The 25,463-nt window shown below is 37.6% G+C and overlaps 1 protein-coding gene across 1 annotated transcript in view; it reads right to left on the reverse strand.

Moving 5' to 3' along the window:
• GABRA4 (gamma-aminobutyric acid type A receptor subunit alpha4) overlaps positions 1–25,463 on the reverse strand; it is a 44,991-nt gene that overhangs the window by 9,023 nt on the left and 10,505 nt on the right. Inside the window, exons 4-8 of the mRNA XM_065837453.2 lie at positions 23,479–23,699; positions 23,293–23,375; positions 21,387–21,530; positions 19,869–20,021; positions 16,230–16,489 (exon numbers count right to left, since the gene is read on the reverse strand). Coding sequence (XP_065693525.1) covers positions 16,230–16,489; positions 19,869–20,021; positions 21,387–21,530; positions 23,293–23,375; positions 23,479–23,699 — 861 coding nt within the window. The remainder of the gene's footprint in view (positions 1–16,229; positions 16,490–19,868; positions 20,022–21,386; positions 21,531–23,292; positions 23,376–23,478; positions 23,700–25,463) is intronic.

A 25,463-nucleotide genomic window follows, 5' to 3' on the forward strand; every position in this document is an offset into this window, starting at 1 on the left:
CAAAACATTCTAGATACGATTCATCAGCCGTGATGGTTTACTTCTGCTTTATATCTCCAGAAAAGTAACTACCATATATTAGGAACTCTAATCTGTCTTCCAGAGCAGATGTTATTAAAATGCAAGTATTTACAAAACCAGGTTACCACATTACCACTCTTTCAGGAAAAAAGGCAGTGCTTTTTCACATCCACCAGAGGCAGTAAATTCTCCAGCTGCAAATGAACCAGTGAATAAATCAGCCTTTCATCAACTACTTCTTTCCATTAATTAACTAAGACAAGTGGTGAATTCTCCATCACTTGATGTCCTCAGGCAGGTCAGGATGTCTTTCTGAAAGATACACTTCAGCCAAATAGTACTTACTAGGCTGGATTAGAAACTGAGACACAGATAAGGAAGGTAATCCTTAAGGATGGGTAATCCAGCAAAGTTTAATATTTTACTGATTTCTGGGAGTGAGACTTGGGCTCTGCCTTTCTTGTCTACATTTAGGAAGAAGCCTAACATCTCCTGAATTTCCTTCTAGAAGAATTCCTAAAGAACAGACTTTTGAACTTTCAGCCCTGCACCTAAAATATAAAGTGTATTATATTTTAAATACTGTATGTGAATATATTTTTTGCAAAGATTCACTGCTTTCCAAAAGACAAAGATTTAGTAACAGATGGGGTTATATATGCTCAACAGTAGCAATAGAGGTCTAAACACAGGCAGGACCAAACAATCACTTGTTATATATCAAAAATCACATTTCATACCTGTCTGATGATATCATTCCCAAACACTGCCCTGCACCACACCTACTATGCTTTGGCTCCCCTTCCCTTCACCCCTACCAGAGAACCCTGCTAAAGGTCACAGCACAAGGAAGTGGAAGACAAAGTGGGCAGCAATTTCTGTTCTCTCCTTTATCCAACAGCAATTCTCTCCATCTAAGTGCCAGAAAAGTAATAGAAAAGAACTCAGGTGTTATTCAAGGTACTAGTACCTTGAGTAGTGAGAAGAGTGACAACCATGTCTGTTTGCTGCATCAGTTGTGCTTAGCTCTTTGGCTCAATAAAACAGAAACGGGAACTGAAAAAAAAATCTGAAAAAAACAATTTAAAACAACAAGAAAAAAAAAAAATCACATCTCCAATACTCCCATCATGGCCAGAATGCTGGTCCCAAATCCTGTGAATTGCAATACAAATCAGTCACTGGCAATACTCCTGGCCCGAATTTATCTGAAGCTATCACAGCCATATGCCAGTTCATGGCTGATGTATTTGCCAGCTCATGGTTGATATATCAAAGAGTCCCTCTTAGGTTTCACAGTTTTCCTTCCTACATAGAAGCATGTCAATCCCCTTTATTTATTTTTTCTGCACCTGCAATCCAAAGAAGCAGAGGACTGGAATAAACACCAGAGGAAGCTGGCATTTCCTGAAAGCAACACTAATTGTACTTTTGAAAGAGAAGCCTCAGTCACTCTTTGGGAAGCACAGAAGTACACACAGGTGTGCAACTTGGATACCTTCACACTAGGGTTGTCAATGACCCAGGAATTCTAAAGTGGCTTTTAAGTCTTCTAAATGGAAATAATAAAGTACAATCAAGACATTTACCAGAGACTTGGTAATACCTGACAGCATATTGCATGTTACTTGAAGGCTTGTGAAGCTAAGCAGATGGAAGCCGTCTGTGTTCACTGTCCAAAACAAGAGTTCCATGCTATGGTGAAGCTGGCACTAGTCATTGAGAGGAGGCAAGTTTTACCTTCTATGTGCAGATTCTTGGACAACCTGGCTTTGCTCCACTGAGATTCTCCCATCATAAAGCTCTCAAGTAGTGCCTGGGGAACAAAAGCTCATGGACTGGGTCAGGTTGCAAACTAGATCTGCACTGGAACTAAGACATGTCTGTCTTCCTGCTCTCTGACTACATCAGACTAGTAGCTTAGAGGTGGTGGTGCTAGAGAACTGAAGTACCACATCTTCAATCATGCCAAGCACAGCCATAAAAAGAATGGTCCCATGAGTAGTACAGAGAATTAAGTGCAATACACAGCTTTTAATGCTCCTGCTCACTTGTACTGTCACCTGTTTTCAATGGTCACCTCAGTGTCCTTCCCTTCTGTGCATCATGAATCACAGACACTGATAAGACAAACGGGTAACAGTCAGGCTCCTTCTCGCATTCCAGTCATCTACATTTCTTTTGTGGGAACTTGTTTCCATTGATATGTTTGCATAATGCCTCCTCTTTCCCCCACTTCAGCTGTCATCTAAGTGACCAAATAAGACCTATTGCTATTTGATCCACTATTCATGTTCCATTACAGTATTTATTCTAGAATAAAATTATTTATGCTATTTCACATGGTCAATATGTTTAAAAGTCTACACGGCATTCTCTTTCTTGCCACTGATACACAAAGACTTCCAATACTTCAGGAACCTCAAGTTGAGAGAGAAACACAATTTACTAGTATTACAATGCACACATAAAGCCCAAATAGATAACATTTTAGGATATCACAACATTGCACTGCATAACAAGTACCAAAAATATGGATACCTTTTTTGTTAATCCTCCAGAAACCACCTTCCAAGCATTCAGAGCATGGAAATTAGACATGGTATTTCTAACGTGCTCTACAGACAACATATCACTGAAAACTGGTTGTTCCTGCATAATGACGTTGTAATGGTCTGGATTTGTGTTCTCGAATTGAACCTTATCCTTGAAATGTACTGAAACAAGTAGGTTCCACAGAGAGAGATGTTACTTCACACACAGAAAGGGAGAGGCTTTGGCCACAGTTAGAGCCACCTGTTGACCATTAATACTCACCCTAACAGCACTGGGAACAACTTAGCTATTAGAGACAGAAAATCTCCTGAGTCAGTGCTTAGCTCCAATACCAGAAGCCTTATCTAAGGGGAACACACTCCCACTCCTGTCCCAAGCATGTTTCGCCAAATCAGTGTGCAGCAGTGAAACAAGAGGTGAGCAGCGTGTGCCTACCTGCTCCCATGTTTAACAAGCCAGGTGAGCACCCAGTTCTAGGCCTCTCAAAGCTGACCGGAATGCATATTCACTGCCAGGGCAGCCTCGCCAGCATGTTGCCCACCACCTCCACTCATATATCCTTTTCTTGCATTTGCCTTAGTCAAGACTGTATCAAGACACTAGGTCATTCTCCTCCTTCAAAGCACTTGTGTGTCTCTCCTGTTTGGTTTCTTCAGTTGAAAAGTTTCTAGCATTAATTCTTGTTATTGTTTGTATATATGTGACTCCTATATACTCCTCTATCTAAGATTATAACTTATCTCTTCCTATGTTAGTCCATATCTCGTCTGTACTGATACTATCTCAAAACTCTACATCATTGAAGATTAGTGCCAAGGTCACTAATAAAAATATTAAACAAGGCTGATACCACAGCCAAGCCTTAATGAACTGAATTCTGTTGACATCAGCAAAAGACAGGTTAACCACTACATTACAAAACATAATAAAATGCGGCATTCAGTTTGTACTAAGCAAAACATTCCACAGACATTTCAGCTAGGTTGCATACCCCTAGTAAAAGGAGATCGTGACAATGCCAGTCTGACTAACGAAATTAGATACATATGTAAAGCACATGCTGCCTTCCAAAATTATTTTACTTAGTCTTTTTAAAAACAACAGCAAGAAACACAAACCTGCTGCCTATCAGCAGCTTTTAGTCTGAAAGCATGACAACAAGAAATAAAACATGAAAAACCAAATGGAAGGCAAACTAAAATGCAACCCAAGAAACGAAGGGATTATCCAAGTAAAGATTCCTTTCCAAGGACAAGTCAGGAAATCATTCAACTATCCTGCGCCAACAGAGAGCTGCTGTGCTAGTCCAGATGGGGCTCCACAGGAAATACTGAGTCCACATTTTTTACATTCTCACTCTAGATTGAGAAAGGAACTTTCTGGACGCATTTCAGTGAGATTTTTAGGAGATATTTAAAATGTTGTTGGAATACAAAATGGGAGCCTAGAAGCTACCATACAATGTATGGTTACAGCATGCAATGCTAGTCTTAATAAGTTTGATACAGATTTACTTTCTATAAACACAACAACTTTCTGCTTATGTAAATGACAGCTCACCCTTCCTTTGAAATAGCCTATCATTTTTATTTGGTCCAACCAACTTCACACTTCACAACCACCACCAAACCAGAAGCTTTTTGCTTTGCTGTATCCTCCATATTGATCCTGTCAGGAGAAATCAACCTCTGATCTCCAACTGGCATAAACACTATGGATGAGAGTTTCACACATCCTGCATAATCTGAGAGCATGATTCCTCTCCATGCACAGCCAAAGTTCTCAAGATCTCTGATAATAATCTAAGAATATATATTTTGTTATAATTGTAGAACGTATTCATTGGATAAGGCTCTGTGGTTGGCTGGGATACGTTAATGCCAAGAATCTATAGCACCAATTTCCTGTTTGATCTTTAACAGCCAATACTGGCAACAGTGAAAGGTAAGTTTCAGCCCCCATGGGACTTCAAACATGTATCACCAAGACTTTGATTTAGGGGCACTGAAAGGTACAATATGCCATATGTAGACAGGTGACTGCACTGACACAGCCAAGGAATTGACCAAACACAGGGAAATGCAGACTCCAGTCTTTTTCAGAACAGATTGATAATCACTCCTCCTTTAGATCCAAATGATTATTTCATTAGTCTATACAACTTTTTTTAAAAAAAAAGGCAAGCTTGATACAAGAAATTTAGAAACTTCCAATCCCATGCATAAGGATACTTTACTGGGGAGGTGGGGGCCACAGGATAGGAGGTTCAAATTCTGCCAAATTCTGTCATACAACATGCAGTATGCAGAAAGCTTTTAAAATATTTACTGTATTAAAAAGTATAGAGATCTTGCTTTACTTTTAAGCATCACATGCTATTTTGCATGGCTCTAATATTTAAAAAATTGAAGTGGAGAAAGATACATTCAGTACAAATTCTTCCCACGTTAAAAGTCCTGAGGTAAGAAGCCCTTTTGCTTGTCCCAGAGTATGAAGATAGGAAAACTACATCAATCTCCTTGCAGGCGTGTGTAAAATGTTGTAATTAATGCTGTATCCTTCCCTTGACAAGTGGACTCACATGCAATTGACCATGAATAACACAATGAATGATGTTGTTAGCATACTTCAAGATAAATCTATGCAATATATTGCTAAATACTGTGGCAGATGTGTGGGGCAAGTTTGATGGTCACCTTCTGTGACAGAATGAATAGAACCAACAGCCCCCTACAAGTCCATCTCCAAAAAATCAATTTGTACATAATTTGCTTTTCATTTAAACTCAACTTTGATGGATATTGCTGTTTACTACCACACTAAAATGATGCACAAATATGAGTCAATCTAAACTTTTCAACATTTAACAAGGTTTGCACACCATAAACAGCTGCTCATATAATGTGGAAATTCTGAAACTTTCTCTAAGTCTACATGAGCCTCAACTTGAACCAAAAAAAGAGAAAGTACTGGATTGTTTTGTATGTATTACCAGGTTTTGACAAGCAAGCCAATTTTGCACTTCACTGAAGTCAAGATTGCAAATTTAGCATGAACTGAAGTAGCGTGCAGCAGCTGAGCTGAGATTCATGGGAACAGGATTATCAGCACAGCAATATACAATACGGAACTGACAAACTTGGTCATCTTGTTACAGAACAAAGAGAGTTGGCAACAGCCACAGTGCTTATTCCTTATGATAAGGCCAACCTAGAATATGTAAAACAAACAAGAACATTATTTAAAAGTCACATGCCAAGTCCTGAAGAGAATGCAGCAATCATAAAAGTAATCACCAGGGCATCAGGCAACTTTATCCTTAGGACTGTATTTAATAATGTAAGCACTCAGCACACTGCAAGCTGTGAGAAATTCTTGTTTTGGTGCAGCACTGTACAGTTAGCTCCTTCATACAACTCAAGAGCAGAGTCCAATAGCCTGTTAGTGCTTTACAATAGCAGCTTTAAATCAGTCTCTGCAATTTTAAATTGCTTCATAATTGTATCTGTATGATGGATGCATCCTGTTGGGATGTAAATCCAAAATAAGCAGTTTCTACTGCCTGAGCTAACAGAGAATAAGTAGTACTCGGCACCAAAAATCACCTTCACAGGCCCTCCGGCCACTAGGAAGCACAGCCATCATTAGCTGCTGATAAACAGGTACACATGAAAACTAGGGCCACATATTTGCAGTATAATTCAGAGGTATTCTTCTAGTCTGCCTCAGCACTCTTTGGAAAATAGCTCAGCAGTCCTGGGGCTGGATATATAGGCACTTCAGAAGATGTGTGTCATCCTCATCCTATGACAGACTTTAACAGCAACATCGCGCAAAGTCCCAGGGGTGCTTTTTCACCATTTGTTTGCTCACACAGAGAGTTCGTTGCTCCAGCTCAATACTTTTTCTAGATCCTTATCATATCTTTGACACAGGATATTCACAAAAGTGGTATCTCTCTCTGGGACAGAGGTAGTACAATATTTAAAGCAGTAGCTTCTATTTGCTCAGGGATAAATTCACAGAACTTAGAAGCTACAACACCGCCATCTGGTACCAGTCCTAGAGGGAGAGAGCTTATGCTTCAACATCCAGCAAGCAGCTGTCAAAGCTGAAGAGAAATGCCCTGGGTAGGATTCACAGCCTAAATTACATGCCTTTGCAGATGCAGCCATCCAACTGTACCCGGCACTTTCAGCTCTGAGCTCTTTCCTCAAGTTAGATAGCTAAGACACACTGTAAACAAAGACACAAAAAGAATCTGTCCTCCTCTAGGAAACCATTGGCCAGGATGGGAACATAGGTTTGGTGACTGGAGACCTCCTATCTGCCTCAGCTGTCACAGGTTTATCAACACAGGCTTCCCACATCTCAAGTGCTTCCCAACCATTCTACTAGATATTCTAGGGCAGGTGATTCTCATTCCTTGCTATAGATGTTGCATCCTGCACACTTCAGTCTCACTGCAAAACAGGCTCAGACAAGCTAGCTCCAGAATCGATTCCTCTCCTTCTCCCTGGCCCCATATGAATTATTTAACATAAGAAGAGTAGCTTCAATAGGAACTTAACATCCCGCGGACTACCTAGCAGTCTGTTTACTAACACATTCCTCCAAGACACAGTCCCATGTGGGATTTGTGGGAGACTGTATCTAACAGACCTGCTGGCCACTCAGATGAAATGGAGTAGGTAGTTTTCCACCTAAGATGCATGGCAAAAACATTGGAAGGAGCAAGTCAGTTCTGTACATGCCTACCTAGGGAAATTTAGTAATTAAGCCTTTTCTAATAAGTGTCTGATCACCATTTTAGATACTTAATCACTCTTTAAAAAAATGTGAAAAAGGTACCACAATCAAAGCAGTTCTAAAATTGCACAGAATTTTGTTTATTAGAATAATCAATTATAACAAAGAGGATTTACTATAATGAAGTGAAAAATGAACAGTAAATAAACATCTTTATTCCTCACTGTTTATTTTGCAAGACTAAGATTAGAGCCTTCTGTGACAGCACTATTAAACCTTTAATAAGATGCAGGTAAATTAATATGTAGGAAGGTCAGTGATGTGCTATATGAAAGCATAAGTTTCCCAAATTGGGAGATCTCAATTAATTCAAACAAAAACCCATGCAAAAACTGGAAGGCTTAAAGCAAAGACAAGTTTGGCATTAGTTACTGTTTAGCTGCAACATGAAGATTGTTTGTGTGGTAATTTAGTAATATTTTCCTATTAAAATCTACCATAGTGTTTTTAATTCTTACCATTCCTTCCTAAGAAAACAGCCTGTTCTTCTGGGAGGACATTACATAGCCTGCCAAATTCACACCATTTGACATTTACCAGGGAAGTAGCATGTTGTCATCAGTGTAAATAATGCTGCTTGTCCCAAATCCCACTGAGTCACCATATTGCCATGCTGCTAGCAAATGCACAACTTGGAGGAGAAATCTACCATGTTTTACTATTATGTTGTGGAGCCAGTCAATCAAAAATTTACTGGAATAGTACTAGAGATTTTGGTTTGCCTTACAGAGCCCTGGAATATGACCAAAAAACCTCCACCTGCCACAAAATGCAATAAATTCTACTTCACATCTTTAGCAGTGCAAAGAGCAATGGAGATTACTTGGAGAAGAAAAAGTGAGGGGAGATAGCTATAAGAGCCAGTCCACCATCCATGCTGCTCATTTTGCAATCTGAATCATGCGATGTGAAGCGGTGGAAGAGGTAAAAAGAGCACTCTGTCCTATGTTCCACCATTAGGCCTAAAGTGCACAACAGGGAAGAAAAGTGAATTCAAGATTGTTAAAGAGACATAAATTAGAAGAACCTTTTTCCAAAAACTGGATGCCAAATAAGGCCATCTACCCATGTGGTGCTTAAGAGCTATATACATGCATACATATATGTATGTATGTATGTCTATGTAAATATGCATGTATACGGTTCTTAAGAACTTGTGTTTATAATTCTTAAATATTCAATTTATATCATGACAAAAATGGAACAACAAAAACATAATTATGGCAAGAAATAATAAATCTATTAGGATAGGTCATGTGCTAACCAACTGTGGAGATGCTCTGTATAACATCTATGGAAGGAAGAACAGTTGATTAGGGACAAAAGACTTTCATTATTTTCTGTATCTTTCAATTTTCAGTGACCTTAAAACTGTAGTTAAATTTGCTTCAGTAGTTTGCTGAAAATGTCTTGAACACTCATTGCCTTGTAGATTCTCCCAAGACTCTCAACATTCATTTCTTCTGACTGCAATTTTCTCAGTGTAAGAATGAAGTCAGCTAGCAACCTCACACACAGCTGTGAAACTCAATTGCAATTTGCTGTCATTGGGTTCACCAGTATCAAACACTCTTTGTGGAGGGGGAACAAAACTGAAATTTAAATATAAATACAGAGAAAGGTTTAAGGAGAAAATATGAAAAGACTTGTGCTCAAAGGTTTCATTTCACCTAATCATCATAGGGAAAACTATAACTCCCTGATAACTTGAATTATAAGGGATACTGAACAATCTGAAAATCTTATACCTTTCACCATACAGATTTGTTCTGACTTGGTGTTTCTGAAAGGCTACTTAACATTTGCCTCTGCAAGAAAAAAAAAAAAAAAAAAAAAAAACACAAACAAACAAAGAAAAAACCAGGAAATTGCAATTAGATTAATACAAAACCTGTTTTAATGTCTGTAACTTATATTAGCATGCAAATATCTTTTAATATTAAACAGAAACATGTATTTTTTTATTCTAATAATGTAACCATAAGGAATAAGTATTTCAGAGCATGGTAGGGGTTTTTTTCCAGCAGATCAGCACAATGACAGAGCAAGGCTTTTCAGAACATTTTTTAGAATTTAAATCAATGGGGTTTAGTATTTTCTAGAATAACACTGCAAAGACTAATATTACTGAGTTATGCTTTGGTTTCCAAAATAAAAGCCTTATTCTAATACCATTTAAATTAAGTCTTCTATTAACCACAGTAAATTCTGTCATGTATTTGAGCAACAGATGAATAACAGCCAAGCATATCCCTCATTCTCTTCCCCACTATTGTGGTAGTTCTTTATAATACTTGTAGAAATTGAAAAGTGAGCAACTATTGCATTTCCTAGTAAGGGCTGGAGGAGACAGTATTCCAGCAGGATTTTTTGTTTACTTATAAATCAAGTGTTGAAACTAAACTCCTGGGTTTTTTTGTGTGTGTATATTACATAGTTGTTTTCTCTAAATAAATAAATAAATAAATAAATAAATAAATAAATAAATAGAAATAAACACACCACAAAACCAAACCACCACAACACACACCTCCACTACCAATAAGAAAATAAGTCATTCCTCAGCTCTGAATTCCAACACTTTTGTTCATTTTATCAACACCCAACCATTTTTTACCCTCATTATAACTGAACTCTGGAATTCAATAGAGTTTACATCACCGTTAAGTTGGGTCAGAACCTAGCCTCAAACTTAGTACTACGTTGAGTACATCCAGTAGTTACTCTGCTCACTTTGCAACAGACAAATGTTTCTACTTCCACTGCAAATTTATTCCACTACTCAAGCATGGTAAAAGCAGAGCAATATCAGGTTCTTGGAAAGAAACCAACTTTTTTCATATAGCACTTTAATTTGTGCTATTTAGAAAGACACACTGTGAAATATTAAGAAAGCCATTTTAAATTGTACACCACACATTTATGTCCCAATCGTATTGTTTAAGCACATGCTTAGCTTTTACATCGTAAGTAATGCCAGTTGTTGGGCAGGGCTATCCAAGTCTAGAAACCCAAGTAAAAACCAAAACCAAAGAAAAACAGCAACAACAACAATAAAGCCAAACACACAAAGCATCCTGTCTGAGCATCACAGCTAATAAAATATTTTAAGAACCATTTTAGATCGATCTTCAGATATCCAAACATTCAAAGTTCCCACTAAGTCACTGCAGCCTTACCTGAGATAGGCATTCACTCCTATCTCTTAAAGAGCATTCAGTCTGAAATGTGCCAGTTGTTTATGACCTGCATCCACTCTCATCCTACTTAAACTTGATGCTGGCATATTATGACTGTAAATCATTGACAGCAAAAATGTTGACTAATGAAACTAGACAGAAAACTGTTGACATGTCAAAGAAATTACTCACATGGCACCACAGGCTCCCTTTGTATGGTCCTGTCCTTATATTTGCATGAACTCTACACATTTCTTAAACGTGAAGTCCTTCATTAAGATCCCAGTTTTAAATGCCACTGCCCTAAAAAACCCTACACCATAACACCCTAGGCTGTGGAATAAGAGTGAAGGAGTAAAAAACTGAAATGGTCTTCTAACTGAAGGACTATTCAAGTCATACAGAGGAGGTAGGCTACACATGCACTTTGGGAGTTCAGTAAGCAGACCATCACCTTTGTGGTCCAAGTACAGCCATTAAGATCTAGCTGCTCTTTGGATAACTCCCTTCGCCTGAGGGAAGCAGGTTTAGCTCCACTTCTTTATTTGCTGGGACAGAAGAAGCTATTATTCTAGCAGCCCAAGGAAGAAGCAAAGAAATTAAGTGGAAATACTCTAGATCTGGTACATTTTGTGCACTTCTCTTCACTACAGAATTGTCTACATGTTCAAATGAAGTTTGGGTTCAAAGGCTAAAATTTCCACTTCTACTTACAGTCTAGGCCTTAGACACAAGAGCGTATCTACTGTAGTTTCAGCACTAATCAACTTCAGAGATTAGAACAAAAAAATAGCACAAACATGCACTAAAAAAATAAGTATCCTCCCTATGGCCTCTGGATTGCACCCAGCCCATCAGAACAATTTATCCAGCCCAATCCTTGTTCTGGAAGTCATGAGATGGGGCACAGTATTGGGCACGAGGCAAATCAATTGCTCTAGACAAACTGCTCTAGGCATCTCTTCACCAAAAGCTGCCACCCCCGCACAATGTAACTCAAGCTGTGTCCATCATAGGACTAAAAGGCAAGTACTTCATATCACAGAAAATACATCTTAATCACATGAAAGCACATATGCAGGTTGCCCACATGACAATGTTTCTTGTAAACTTCTCAGATACATGCCAGTCACTTATCACCCCAGCATGGAAGGTCCTGTTAAGAAGAGGAGTGTGCACCAACATGGCAGTAAAGTGTTTGACCCTTGATTTACTCAATTAGATGCTATGGGGCTTACTCAAGACAACGTGAGAGTTAACTGCCTTCAGAACATAGGAAGAAAGTTCGAGAGTTACAGTCTACTTGTGACTGACTTTGAAGAAATTATTCCATTCAAAAGGTTCATTTGAGTCCGACCTGTTTTTTTCCAAGTTTCACACTCTTTTAACAAACAGCTGAGGTTGAAGCTCATGCTAACAGTGTTTAGGAGCCTATTCTTTGAAGACATTTTCAGTAGCATTCTTCATTTCCAAAACTGGGTAGTCTTTAAAAATAAACTTCATACAAATACAGTGAAAAAGAAATAGTGCAAAAGCATAAAAATAGACTCAAGAGTCCAATAATAAACTATAAATCATTCATTGTCATCACACTGACTTGCAACAACACTTCTACTTTTAGTAAAGAAAGAAGTTTGGAACATTTAGGGACAGGTTCTTTCCTTCTATCCTCAAAGCATTTTAACTTGCTCCCAAGACAAGGAAATCACAGGAGACCACCATGTAAGTCATCTGTCTTGGCTTAGACAGACTCCAGTACTATCTCACTGTGCCTGACAGAAGGGATTAGTGAGGCTGTTCAAGTCCCTTGTGAACTCGAGGCAGATCTCAAACAAGCTTGGGTCCGGCTCATGGGATATCTACTGCAGAACTGCACTCGTCCTTACCGAAAGACATTAAGTTTGTATCAGAAAGCTATAGGCAACAGAATAAAAAGTTGAAATGGAGTAGGGGGGCGAGGGGTGGTGTGTAAAAAGAGGTTGCATAATACCATGGTTAAAACTAAATCAATTAATAGAGGAGCACGGACTGCATCTGCAGGCGCTATAGGCTTGCTCCTACCACCCCCAGCCCAGTAAATTAGCTTGACACCAGGATTTTTTGTTGGAATTAACACAGCACAGATTACTTAGCTAGCCTCTGAAACTCATTTAATGCTTATTGTAATCAATATATTGATCAGTCACACCCATCAAGTGGCTCAAAGAAGTAAACTTAATTTCAAAGAGAATAACTTGGAAAAGCATATAGCCCACGTTTGCTACACTAAAGGCATAATGGTTATGATGAAGAAATATATAGCATGAATGCAGACATCCCAAATCATTTGATCATGACAGGAGTTGCCTTTGATCCAAGACAACTGGAAAGGTGTTTTTGACTGAAAAGAAAAAAACAACCCATCACCAAGAATTCTGATTAGCATGAGTAATATATGAGTTGATTCAATATACAAAACCCACTTTGATTCTACAGTTGGAAATTGGTCAGTCACATGCATGTCAAAAAATGGCTTCCAATTACATGCAATTTATCTTTATGTTACCACAATTTACTATTAATATGCCTAATTTCTAGTACTATTAGAGAGTAAAATCCCTATGTTCTATAGCAAATCCAGTTTCACAGCCCAACTTGCTCACTCCTAGAACCCCTCTAGGATAAACTCACCATGTTACTGGAAAGAAAAAAAAAAAAATTAAATCCATCTAACCGTACAGTGAATAATGCAGAATCAACAGCCCATTAAATGACCCTGCCCCCTCTTGTTTGTTTTTGTTAATAACCTCAACTGCTCTGTATTCTTCATGTTTTCAAGACGTCTATACAGATGAGACCTCAACTATGAAAAGCCAAGGCAACTACCTTTATGCCATTTCAAGGCAGGCAAAAGTACAGAGCTAACAGGCATAAGATTTGGATTTCCCCCTCCAAGTAATAAAAGATCCAAAGCAGGCTGCAAATAATGAGATATGCACCAGAAAGAACTGTAGGGTTTAGGTATTTTGGCACCTTCTTTCCCAATTCACACACACTTCCTCCCTGGCCTAAGTGAAGATTTTTAATTTTGGAAGACCGGCAAATTTACCAGATTAGGCAAAGTCTGTTTGAAAAGTTTCAAGTTCAAAATAAAACTTTTCCTTCAGCTCTGGCAATTGTATTGCTAACAACAGAAACTCTAGCACAACAGCGGCAACATAGTACAGACCTCTTTTAAACACTAACTAGGTTAAGAAATCAAAGCCTGTCATTTAGCTATGGACATAAACTGTACAGTCTTTATGTTAAGAAACCAAGCTTACTGATTACATGCTACAGTCAGTCTATTGTCCTGCATCCTTTCTGCACCACACTCTCACAGGGAAGTTGAGATTCTGTTATCTCTGGTAAATCAGCACTGACTAGACAGTACACATGCAGAAAAAAAACCAGATTAATAATATGGCATAAGAAAATTCTAGATTAGTCTCCTATAAGCAAAACTAAACATTTTAGGGAAAGGACTATATTACATGTGATGTTGGAAAGCAAAGTCTAACAGGCATATTAACTTCTAATGAATTAGAACAGCCATATTCACTTCTGTTCTATACAGCAGGAGACCAGAACAGAAGTCATGCTCTAGTCACAGAAAGGACTGCACAACAGGTAAGCCTTCATAACAGTACCTGCAGGTTCACCCTGTACCCCTGTACTGGAAGACGAAAGGCTCAAGTTTTAGCATAGGCATAATTGGAGAAAAATTCATTAAAAAAATAACAGTTCAAAGTACAATCAACATTATAACTCACATACTCATAACATTAATGCATAACCCTCCAAAAAAGTAGATTGCTCCTTTGAGTGATTTCAAAATTCCCAAACTTGTAAGCACATTACCACATTTGTCACTGAGGTATTAAGTAGTGGAATAGAATTGTTCACGTCCCATTCTATCTAGCTTTCAAGTCGGGTGAAGCTGTGCCTGTTCTGTTGTTGCTGTTGTTAAAAAAGAGAGAGAAAGAGAAGTTTCTCCTAAATGTGTACAAATGGCTAAGCCATGACACAAGACTGATTTACAGCAATTCTGACCATGAATCAAAACAGTTTGGTTAAGCCTCCATCATTGCTACCTGAAAAAAACTACTATTTTTTCCTTTCGTTTTAATCGACTCTTATAAATAAACCTAGGGTGAAACTGTTCTCATGTAATTTATTTTCCTATGCACCCAAGTAAAAGCTATCACCAGAAGTAATATTTATTAACGCCACTCAGGAGTGCCCGAGATACTAAACTGCATGCTGTACAATCAAGCTTAGCATAAGCTAATGGCACCAATACCTCTAGTGACATTGCAAACTACACACTACTATAAAAATACTTTTTCTTGTTCCCATCTCTTACTAGCAGCCAGCAGAGTGACGAGTAACAAACTCTTCAGGAGCACATCTATCCTTTTAAGCAGAAATGGGAGCTAACAGAACAACACAGCCAGGAGATTGAAAACAGTAATAATTTACGGTAGGAGAGCAAAGAAGAGGAAGAAAAATGGAAGTGGGTGGACAGCAGCTGAGCAGCGATAGCAAATGGAGGGGGTGGAAAGGCAGAAGAGAGATGAATAGGGAAGAAGACAAATGAGATGCGAAAAGAGACAGAAGACAAAATTACCAAGAATTAGTCTAAAACAGCGGTTCTTAAATCATGGGTCAGACAAAGGAAATTACAAAGTCAGCCTGACAGGAAGAGTAAATTACAACGCTGCTGTCAGCATCTTACTTCTTGAGTGCTGTTGCCAAAAGTCAGCCATGGTTGGGAATTACTGGCCTGCTCCATGGTCGGTGCAAGTGCTGTCATGACTTTGTTAGCCAGGTGTCTCGTAAATAGGAGGAGTGATGCAACAAAGATTAAGCATATGGGAATGGGAAAGGGAGGACAGAAGAATCACCCATGAGCTCAAGTGGAAATGAGATCGAGCCTTTATTAACTGGTCCACACACTAAGATACCACACAAGTCACAATTCGCCTGAAGCACTACGAAAGCTGGAAAGCATTTTGTGAAACAGAGCCCCAAAACCCTTTCAGGAGTTGAGGTGAGCTCCTGCGCAAAGATACACAAACTACATAAAAATGAAATCAGTGGTGAACACAAAGGTTTCATCCAGTATTCTTCAAGAATTCCTGAAACTGTAACTGATTAAGAAAGAAAACTCTAGATAGGCAATACATGGAATGAAAGGAGAACTGTGATGCCTAGGGAAGTGCTTCAAGATACAACTGCAACACTTTAGCTTATTTTAATTCATTAAAGACATTAGTGACGTGAGTTAACATGTTGCCCTTATAATCTGTAATATCTTTGTCTGTATAATCAGTCCAATCAGAATCAACACGCAAAGGGAAAAATTCCTAAAGATACCTATTCTAACCAACCCTCACCAAAACATAACTAAATATAGAAGAGGCTCCAGGTACGGATGGACACAACCTCCTCCTCTCCCCTGAGTTAACCCAATAATGCAAGAAAGAATTCAATCATGTTTTATAGGTTTTTATCATTGAATGTAGTGTAGCAGCTGCCTTCCACTAGGCTGACTTACACTGCGTCATTAGCTCAGAGGGAAGCTGCAAGGAAGTTAGAGGCTACCAAAAAGAGAGAAGATGTTCGTATAAGCTGAAAACATACCATGAGTGTCTCTTCTGTACTTCTTTCTCTTTGTACTGGAGCAACTGGAAATTCAAGAAGGGATTTTACCGTCTTCCTTTTGGCTTTTTCCATTTGAATATTAGTAAAATAGTTGACAGCAGCAAACTCAATAAGAGCAGAGAACACAAAGGCGAAGCAGACCGCTATGAACCAGTCCATGGCAGTAGCATAGGATACTTTTGGTAGTGAATGTCTTGCACTGATGCTCAGTGTCGTCATTGTCAACACTGTCGTTATTCCTTCAAAGAAATAAAGCAAAAAGCACTGTTGAATCTGAGTAAAACGAAGTGAAAATAGATAAGCATCTTCAAACAAAGACTTGAAATCACTTTGGAGTCTTTCTCTGCTGCTTGTGAATAGTGCATTAGATTTAAGTCATGGCAACCATCGTATATCTGTGCGTAGCTATGCACACAAAATAGCTAAACAGGTTTTTGAAGGAGATATGAAAAACCATGACTTCAGCATATTATCTACAGTTCACATGAAGAAAATGTGGAAACCTTCATTCCATATTTTTTTATGTCAAGTTCTGTAGAATTTCTCATAGCAAGTTATTTTCTAAACATTTGAAAACAAGTTTGGTTGTTAAATAGGGGAGGGCTCCTCAGACTGCAGAAAAAACATGATTTTTCCTGTAATGGATTCCGAATACCACCTATTAGTCTGTGTCTGTTCCTCTGATCCTACTCATGATCCAGGTACTGTTAAGTCATGGCAAATTATTTCAGTGCTAAGGAAAACTAGAATATTATGTTAACAACTCTGTTAATTAAGAAACCATCACCTTATTTTTTAGACCCTTCTGCTACCAGTCAACTGATGAAATTTAATTAGAGTTTCATCTACTGAAAGAACAACTTTTTAATTAAAGTGTATAAGCATGAACACTGAACTCAAAATATGACCACTTCACGGTAATGCTTCAAATGCAAATACGTGCTGTATAAAACCAAGGTATGGGGTCTTTTTCCCCCCTTTTTTCATCCAAAATATCCCATACCATACAAATGTAAAATACAGAGTATACAGTGAACCTTGCATAAATCCTACCACAATAACTTCAAGGAAGACTGACTACATATGGAGAGGTCTTTACTCTTATGAAAAGAACACTGTACTCATTTTAATTCAAGATTAAATGAATATATGCAGAAGAATTCAAAATAATTAAGAGCATGTTTTCCAGCAGGACCCTTACATCCTCTATTCCCTAACTGGTGCTATTCCATCTGGGTAATCTGATACAAAAAAGCTTCACCTAGACACTGTCACACAGAGAACTGGATACAATGAAAACAGTCCTTCCTACTGAAGAAGGAAAAAAGAAAAGAGAATAACAGCCAGTTCATGAAAGCACAAAGAATATCTCAGCAAAAACTCAGCAGCATAAAAACACAGATGCAACCCCACAAAACCTTCAGTGGGAAGGTGTTGAAAAACACACCACTGAAAATGTTTAATATTGAGGAAAAAAAAAAAAAAAAAAGGAAAGTTGGTTTTGGGGCTTTTTTGGGTTTGTTTGTTTGTTTTCCTGGAAAAGAACCACCCATGCTTATCCCTGTCCTTCCCAATTCTGCCTTTGTCCACTTCAAGTAAATAGTTTGTCTGAATTACCTTTCTAAAGATATTTGTTTAACAGATGTAAAACTGGAGTGAAGTGACTTGAATGATCAACCATTCCCCAAACACAAGGAGGACAGAAGAGGCCATGATAGTATTATAGTTCACTGCCATAGTCTTCATCAAATTTCCCTCTATTAAATCATTCTGCTGGGAGACCTGCACTTGCCACTGCAACTGGCCTTGGACACGTGACATAAGGATTTACAGGGTAGGGAATTAAGTTCTGGTAAAAAAAATTATATGTAGACATGACTTGCATAATAATTATCCAGAGCAAAATACTCACATGCTTCTGATTAGAAATGCATGTAACCATATAAAAATATATATAAAGAGTATTTTAATATAAAAATTAATGTTAAAAAAACTGTTTTGAAATTACGGTTGTCTTTCCTCTAACACCACCAATGTCCCACAATCACCAGATTCAGGTGTCTGAAGCTCTGACTGTGGAAATCACAACCTGATGTACCTTAGTTCCTTGTGTATCCTTCCTCTGTTACCTTTGCCAAGTTCTCCCTAATCATGCAGTGTCTAATGGAAAGACTTTTTGGTTAGCCTCTTCTGACAGTTCCTCTAGAAACCCGGTACCATAGTACGTATTCTGGCTTCATCCCTATCACTTGCAACACTTCTATCTTCTTTTAAGAAAACAGAGTCCCTGTCGGAATTTGTCAGAAAATTAAAAAGATACTTCTAGCCATACTTTAAGCCAGTTGCTTTCGAAGGCATATTAGAGACTTACATGTAATTTAGTGCATGTCCAAACTTCATTATTATTATTTGGTTTTAGTTTCACATATGGGTATAATGACACATATTACATGTATTGCTCTATAATTTGTACATTTTCAATTATCATGTTTTGTCTGTAAATATACATTCTACCTTTTGAGTTCATGGCAATACTCCCTTCAAAAAAAGTACCCTTATTCAACATCACTGCAAAGGCACGTGAAGTGATATACCAGTTTGCCTAATGTAATGCTGGAGTTGAGAGCTTCTCATTAGGGTTCATATTAGGCTTACAGGTTGTTTCTCCTATAACTAATCATCAACCTTGTCTAATTTGTGATACGGAACAGTGTTCTGACTCCACTTACATGTCTGAATGGGCCATCACGCAGAAACATTAATTCCTATCAGACCTGCCATCCTCTATCTATCTATAGAAAGGTTTTTTGCAGAATATTCTCTTCCTGATTAGTCCTGTTTTTGACTACAGTACATTATAAAAATCAAGATATTGCTCTATAAAGACTGCTTTTAAAAATGTTTTTATCCTACTTCTTTGTTAGGAATCATATTTCCATTTCATTTCTTATGCTTTCCCTTTCATAGAAGCTTTTTCGGGTTTTATTTTCAGAGTTCACCGCAGCATCTCATTCAACCTGTATTTTGATGAGGGCAATTTCAATATCCTGTAATAATTTTGCTTTTTGAATTAATTTTCATAATGACGATGGCAGAAAGAAAAGCGCTAAACATTAAATTACAGTAACAGAATCTAAGCCTTACTCATAACAACCTTCCACTGATGACACAGATATCTCATAAGAAGACATTTGTATATCTCACAAAATCCCAATAAAATTGGTTGTGAAGTATTTTAGAAAGTGTAAGTTCAAGTAATTACACTACTGTCCACTGGAGAATAAAACTGCTGTGGATGCAGATGAAGGACATGACTCTGTTACTCAGGGCTAGGTCTTCCCACTTTGCTTCCTCAAACAGACAGAATCCCGAGATGTACACCCATTTATCACAGGCAACAGTGTCACCCTTCTGGTTAAATATTCCAAATTTCTTTTGAGATTCCAAGGATTCACATACCAACATTCTTCATACATTGATAGCAAAAATTCCTCTGAATTTACATTATCCCCTTGTTCCTGCGCTAGTACAGAAGCAGTACACTCCAATGCACTAGAAAGGCCAATTCTAGTGAAAGTCATTAAAAGAGAAAGTACAAGAAATAAAATAAATAATTACCAAACACAGTTCTAGCTGGCACAGATTCCTTATTTATCCAAAATGAAACTTGAGAAAGGATCACGGTCATAATGCATGGGATATAGGTCTGAATCATAAAATAACCCATTTTCCGTCTGAGGTGGAAGTAAACTGTCATAACAATATATTCACCTAAAAAAAAAAATATATATATATTTTTTCTGATCGTGCATAAAATTTGTATTGCAAAATAACTGAGATTGTTTAAGATTATGCTATTCATACCACTTAACGTGCATAGAAGGATACGTTCCTTAGAGACAAGAATGAATGAAAGTTTTAAACAAAAAATCCTGGAAGTAGTAGGTCCTTACAGTGCCATTCTGAGGCTGCTATCAAAAATATTATAGAAGTACAGCTAATACTGGATTATGTTTTACAGTATAAGCACGATTTTTAAAATTCTTTTGGCACCTGCTGAAGAAAAGAGTCCCAAGGTACAAGCTATCTACTTACCATAGTATCTAGACTACTGTGGTATCTACGTGCCAAATAAAACAACAATAACAATAATGCACATTAAATTATATGGAGGCATCTCATCTTTCTACTATGTTTATACATCAGCACTACCGTGACAATGAAACAAATGCAAAAATCATTAACAAGAATTAAAAATACTACAAGTTTACCTAAAATATCATTCATATTAAACAAAGCAATTGCAGTTTTACCATAAACTGAAAAAAAATCTGTTTAAGTAAAGCACTACAGAATGAGCATTGTGGAGACAGTAAGGAAATTCTGTTGTTAACTCACAGTAACCAATATGGTAAGAAATAAATTTCTCGTCTATTGCAAAAATGCTGCTTTATCTTTGACAAAACCATCTGTAGAGAAATACAAATATATTTGCTTTATCTGTTTCATTTTGACCATCTCACAACACACAAACTTGCTGATGCCTAGAAAATTATTCCAAATTTTAAAAATATTTTATGCTTGTTTATCACCACACTGCTCATCAGTGATACTTCACTCATTTCGGATGCCTGTAGTTGCCATTTGCTTCTTTCTCACAGCACAAATCATCAGAAGTATCTATTGTGACTAATGCATTTGTGCCTATCCTTATCTGACTAGAGGGTTTTTATGGCTTTAATAACCCATTCTGTATGCTGCACTTCTATCTCGAGCTGTTTGCACCACCAAACAAAGGAAGTCTTTTGCACATAATGTGGATACAGTGCTGAGAAATTACTTCCTCACCCAGGCATCCTCTTGACTCTTCAAACTGCATTTTAAGTAGTGATTAAATGCTCATTTTGTCCCTCGGAGTAATGATCTCATTCTAGCTTTCTGAAACTGTCGCAATCTACGGTAATGAATCTGCAAATGTAAATCTGAAGGACAGAAATCTAATTCAGATTTATTCTCTCAGCCCTTAATATATACCCTATGACATTCAGTAGAATACAGGAAGGAAAGAAAAAAGCCTCAGGGGATGTTACAGGGTTAGTTTTACCTCAAGTTGGTTTTTACTGATTAGATTCCTACCTGTAATAGATTTAATGGTTTCAGTGGATACTGTATGTCCTAGCAGGTCATACTGAACTAAACTGGAAGACTCCTCAGGAACTTCCACTGACTTCTCAGGTCCTTTTGTCCAGGTATAAATCATTTCACTCTTTGGATAGGCATCTACAACACAGCATTAGTTTGCATAAATAGGAAAAAACTTCTCACACCTTACTAAGAACCCAATTCAAACCTACTGAAATCAAACAGCAAGACTCACACTGACAATTTTAGAAGACACTCTTCATGCTAAGTTACCCCCAAAAGTCACCCTCAGAGAAGAATAAATAGGAGCTAAGGTCATACATCAAGTGGCACATAGAAATTCACTTCACATTTGAATGTGATGTCTAAACTCAAGTTCTTTCTGCATGAGCCCTTATTGGACACGTAAAATTTATCTTTAAATTAGTTTAGAAATTTCTATCTAAAATTGTATCATTAAAATGTACTACTATATGAAAAAAGGCATGTATAAGAAGGATTTATTTTGGAGACCAAGTGCACATTTCTTTACAGAAAAGAGTGAGTATACAAAAAGCTATATTATACTAAAAGCTATATTTTAAACTTGTGTTTAAAATATTTGCCAGAACCCAGAGGTCAGCAAAAAAATCACAATAGCCCAAAAATAAGCACACCCAAAGAAACAGTTTACATTTAATACAAAAGATACAACTTAGGGCTAGCATTCAATCCTTACACAGCCCAAACTCCTGTTAAAATTAAATTAAATCAGTCTTGCATTTGAAATCGATACATCTTATTTCAAGTTTCACTGAGGAAGATATCAGATTAGTGTCAAGCGTACTTTCTGCTGGCTGGTGATTCTGTCTAAAGAAATATGCCTGTAGAGAAGCTCCCACTATTGAGGTTCCCCTATCATACAGCTGACACCAAAACCAATTCTAGCAGCACCTGGTCTCCAGCCTCACCAAAACAGGGATGAAAAGCTTTATCACAGCAGTGTCTTTAATATGCCCTTTTGGTTTACTGCCTAGCCATATAAGCTGAATTTATGCGAAGGAAAGACTACAAGTAATGTCAGGGCTATGGAGTCAAGGAAAACAGATTAATGTCCAGCCACAGACTACAACTGAGCATAAAGCAGAGAAGTCAGCAACTGAGGAGGCTTAGAAAAGTGACAAGATAGATAATGGCGTGTACCAATCATTTCCACGTGGTCTCAGTGGTCTCTGCTGCAGATTCAAACCAGGGAAGTATAAGTGCCTCCCTTGGTTGTTATGTAGTATGTCCCAAAATGTTTCTGCTAGCCAAAATTTGCAGATTATCTAAAAATCTACATCTGATTTCAAAGCAGAAAAGGAAAGTCACCTGCGCTAAGATTCCTCGCTCTGGTCTAAAATTATTTATCTAGACTAAACTTGTCACGCAGAATCCCATTATAGGCCAAGACAAATACAACTAAAGATCAAATCTGTACTTGTAACCTAGACATCTAACTTAGGACATCAACCTGCCTCCACTAACTATAAAGAAAGCCAGCCTGTTTTCCTAGGTGCCTTTTACCTGGTTGTTGGAAGGCAAGACAGATCCCACCCTCTTGTGTCTTCTCCAGAGAATCTCTCACTTTACTGAGTATCCAATTCCTTCCTAAGAACCAAGAAAAACTACATATTTCACACAACTGTATAGCCAGAATAGTGGGGTTTAACATAACAGTTGAATCACTGCCTGCTTTTCAATTCTCTGCCTAGTTTTAAGTTTTTAAGCCCTAATTAAAATTTCCAAGGAACTTAACAGGAGTTTGGCTGCACAAGGATTGTGTATCAAGACTAATATTCAGAAAGTTCAGTAATTGTTCAAAATCTACTTCTACTATTCAAATTCTGTAGTTACAAGAAATTTCATAATTGCAACTTACAACTCCCAAATTTGAGAGGACAAGCATGACCATCCATGGGAAAGTCCACTAATCTCATGGGACACTCTGCACTTATTGTAAGCCTATAATGGAACAAATTAAATAGTCTCTGGTTGCCATTTTGTCTAGGCATTATAACTTTTTGCATACAGTAATTGTAAGAAGCTGAACAAACAAGTTAGATACCTCATTGTGTACAGGATAGTGCCATTCCTCATTATTCTGAAGAGTTTATTTGGGGCTGTCATATTATGTGCGACAGACTTTTTCCCATTCCTGAAGAAAGTGTCAGGAGTCCACACCTTCGAAACCATCAAGTTGTTAAGTCTTAAAATTTCAATAGGGCCATCATATTTTAATCTTTTGTCTACCCATGTCTGACGGAAGAAGACATCCATTGTATACTCCTGTATTGAATTGCAGAAAAACAAAGATCACATTTGCATGTGTGTTGCCTGTAGAAAACAAAAAATCCCTCAGGAGCAAAGAAGTCAATAGTAAAGAAAATGCTAAGTCCACTACACAACTGTATTTCCACCAATTAAAGTGTGTTGTGTAGTTCTTAATAGCTTAATTTCCCACATTAGTCATATCAATAAATTGCTACACATATTTAATCATTAAGGAATAATTAATCTAATTAGGTTGCAGGAAGCAGGCAATTGAGTTTGTAGTCAAGCATATAAAAGGAAACAAATTATCTCCAACAATAAGTGTCAACAGAGTTTTAAAGAAAATAAATCCATGGATTTTCTGCTCCAGGCTAAATTAAAAATACCAGGACAAAAAATTACTTCCACTTTAAAGTCAGGAAAGAAAAATTAAGTTCAACTGATGTACAGCAAGCTTTTAAATGAAGAAAGCTAAGTATTTCATTTGCCACGCCCAGAAAGCATGGATAAATGTGCATATACACACATTTGGTTTTAACTATCCCATTAACTTTCTCAGAAAATCCATACAGGTGCCCCAAAGAAAACAAGTGCAGAACTGCAGACACAGGCACATCATGAGAAACCATATGTGAATGAAAGAACAAAGGAATGCATTTCTCATCTTGAGAAGCTAAAGTATTTCACAAAAAAGCATCATGTAGCATTTAAAAAGGTAACACAGAAAGCTTTAAGTCCTTTACAACTTACAGTTGTGATTTTTTTTAAGCCATACAATGTTTTCTGACTTTATTTCAAACTTCCTGCATAATGTTACCATTGAAACTACTTGTATGGTGATACCTATTTGCGTGGGCAAGGAGGCATGTCTACTACTGTAATGTAATGTAGAACTATATCTGTCTTCTTTTCCATGGCTGCATCCTCCACTGTGGTTTATAGGTCATCTGTGAAGAGTCTCCTTTCTAGCGTAATTTCTTGCTGGTGACGTCATAGCTCATAAGTAGCAGTTTCTGTTATTAGCTTCTACGTGACAGATTTTGCAACATCAGATTTCAACTCTTTTCATTACACCGGGTACCAAAGTAACCGCACTCTAAAAAGACATTCTGATCATCCCCTGTACTAAGGCTATATCACACTTTGGTGTTTCAGCCAGTTTTATGAATGCAGCCACATTCAGATTCCATCGGGTCTCTAATGGATGCATCAACTAAAAATTAATTAAAAAACAATTCCTGGATCCCTGAATAGCCTTCTAACTAATCCGTAATGATGAAAGGGTAAACATTTCCTGTAAACTCTCCTTTTGCCAGTTTTTTACCTACCTTGAGTGCACGTTCTCACTCCGGCCTTCTCCAATATAACTAATAACTTCTATGTGGCAGCATGTCAAATGCTTCAGTAAAACCTGAGAGGTGCCACGCAGCCCTCATTTCAGATTTGAGGCACATATTACTAGATTTCCTTGGGACCAGATTCTTGTACCTCTTGTCACACAGAACAGCATTGTACGGCACATGGGAATCACTTGAAGGGGTAAGATGCATTTCAGTATGAGACTACTGTCACAAATCTAGCCCTTGAAAAAATATCTTCCTATCACATTCTTTTCCACATGATAGAACCATATCAGGTGCACTACAAAGGGCACGACAGCACTGTATGGGAAGAAAGTCACTCTTCTGAAATGGCCTTTCCCTTAAAGAAGTTCAGTTTAGCACATACAGGTGTGTTACATCCATGTGACTTCTTGGATATTTTACAAAAAGAGAAACA

The sequence above is a fragment of the Patagioenas fasciata genome, chromosome 4 (assembly GCF_037038585.1).
Source record: "Patagioenas fasciata isolate bPatFas1 chromosome 4, bPatFas1.hap1, whole genome shotgun sequence".
Classification (NCBI taxonomy): domain Eukaryota; kingdom Metazoa; phylum Chordata; class Aves; order Columbiformes; family Columbidae; genus Patagioenas; species Patagioenas fasciata.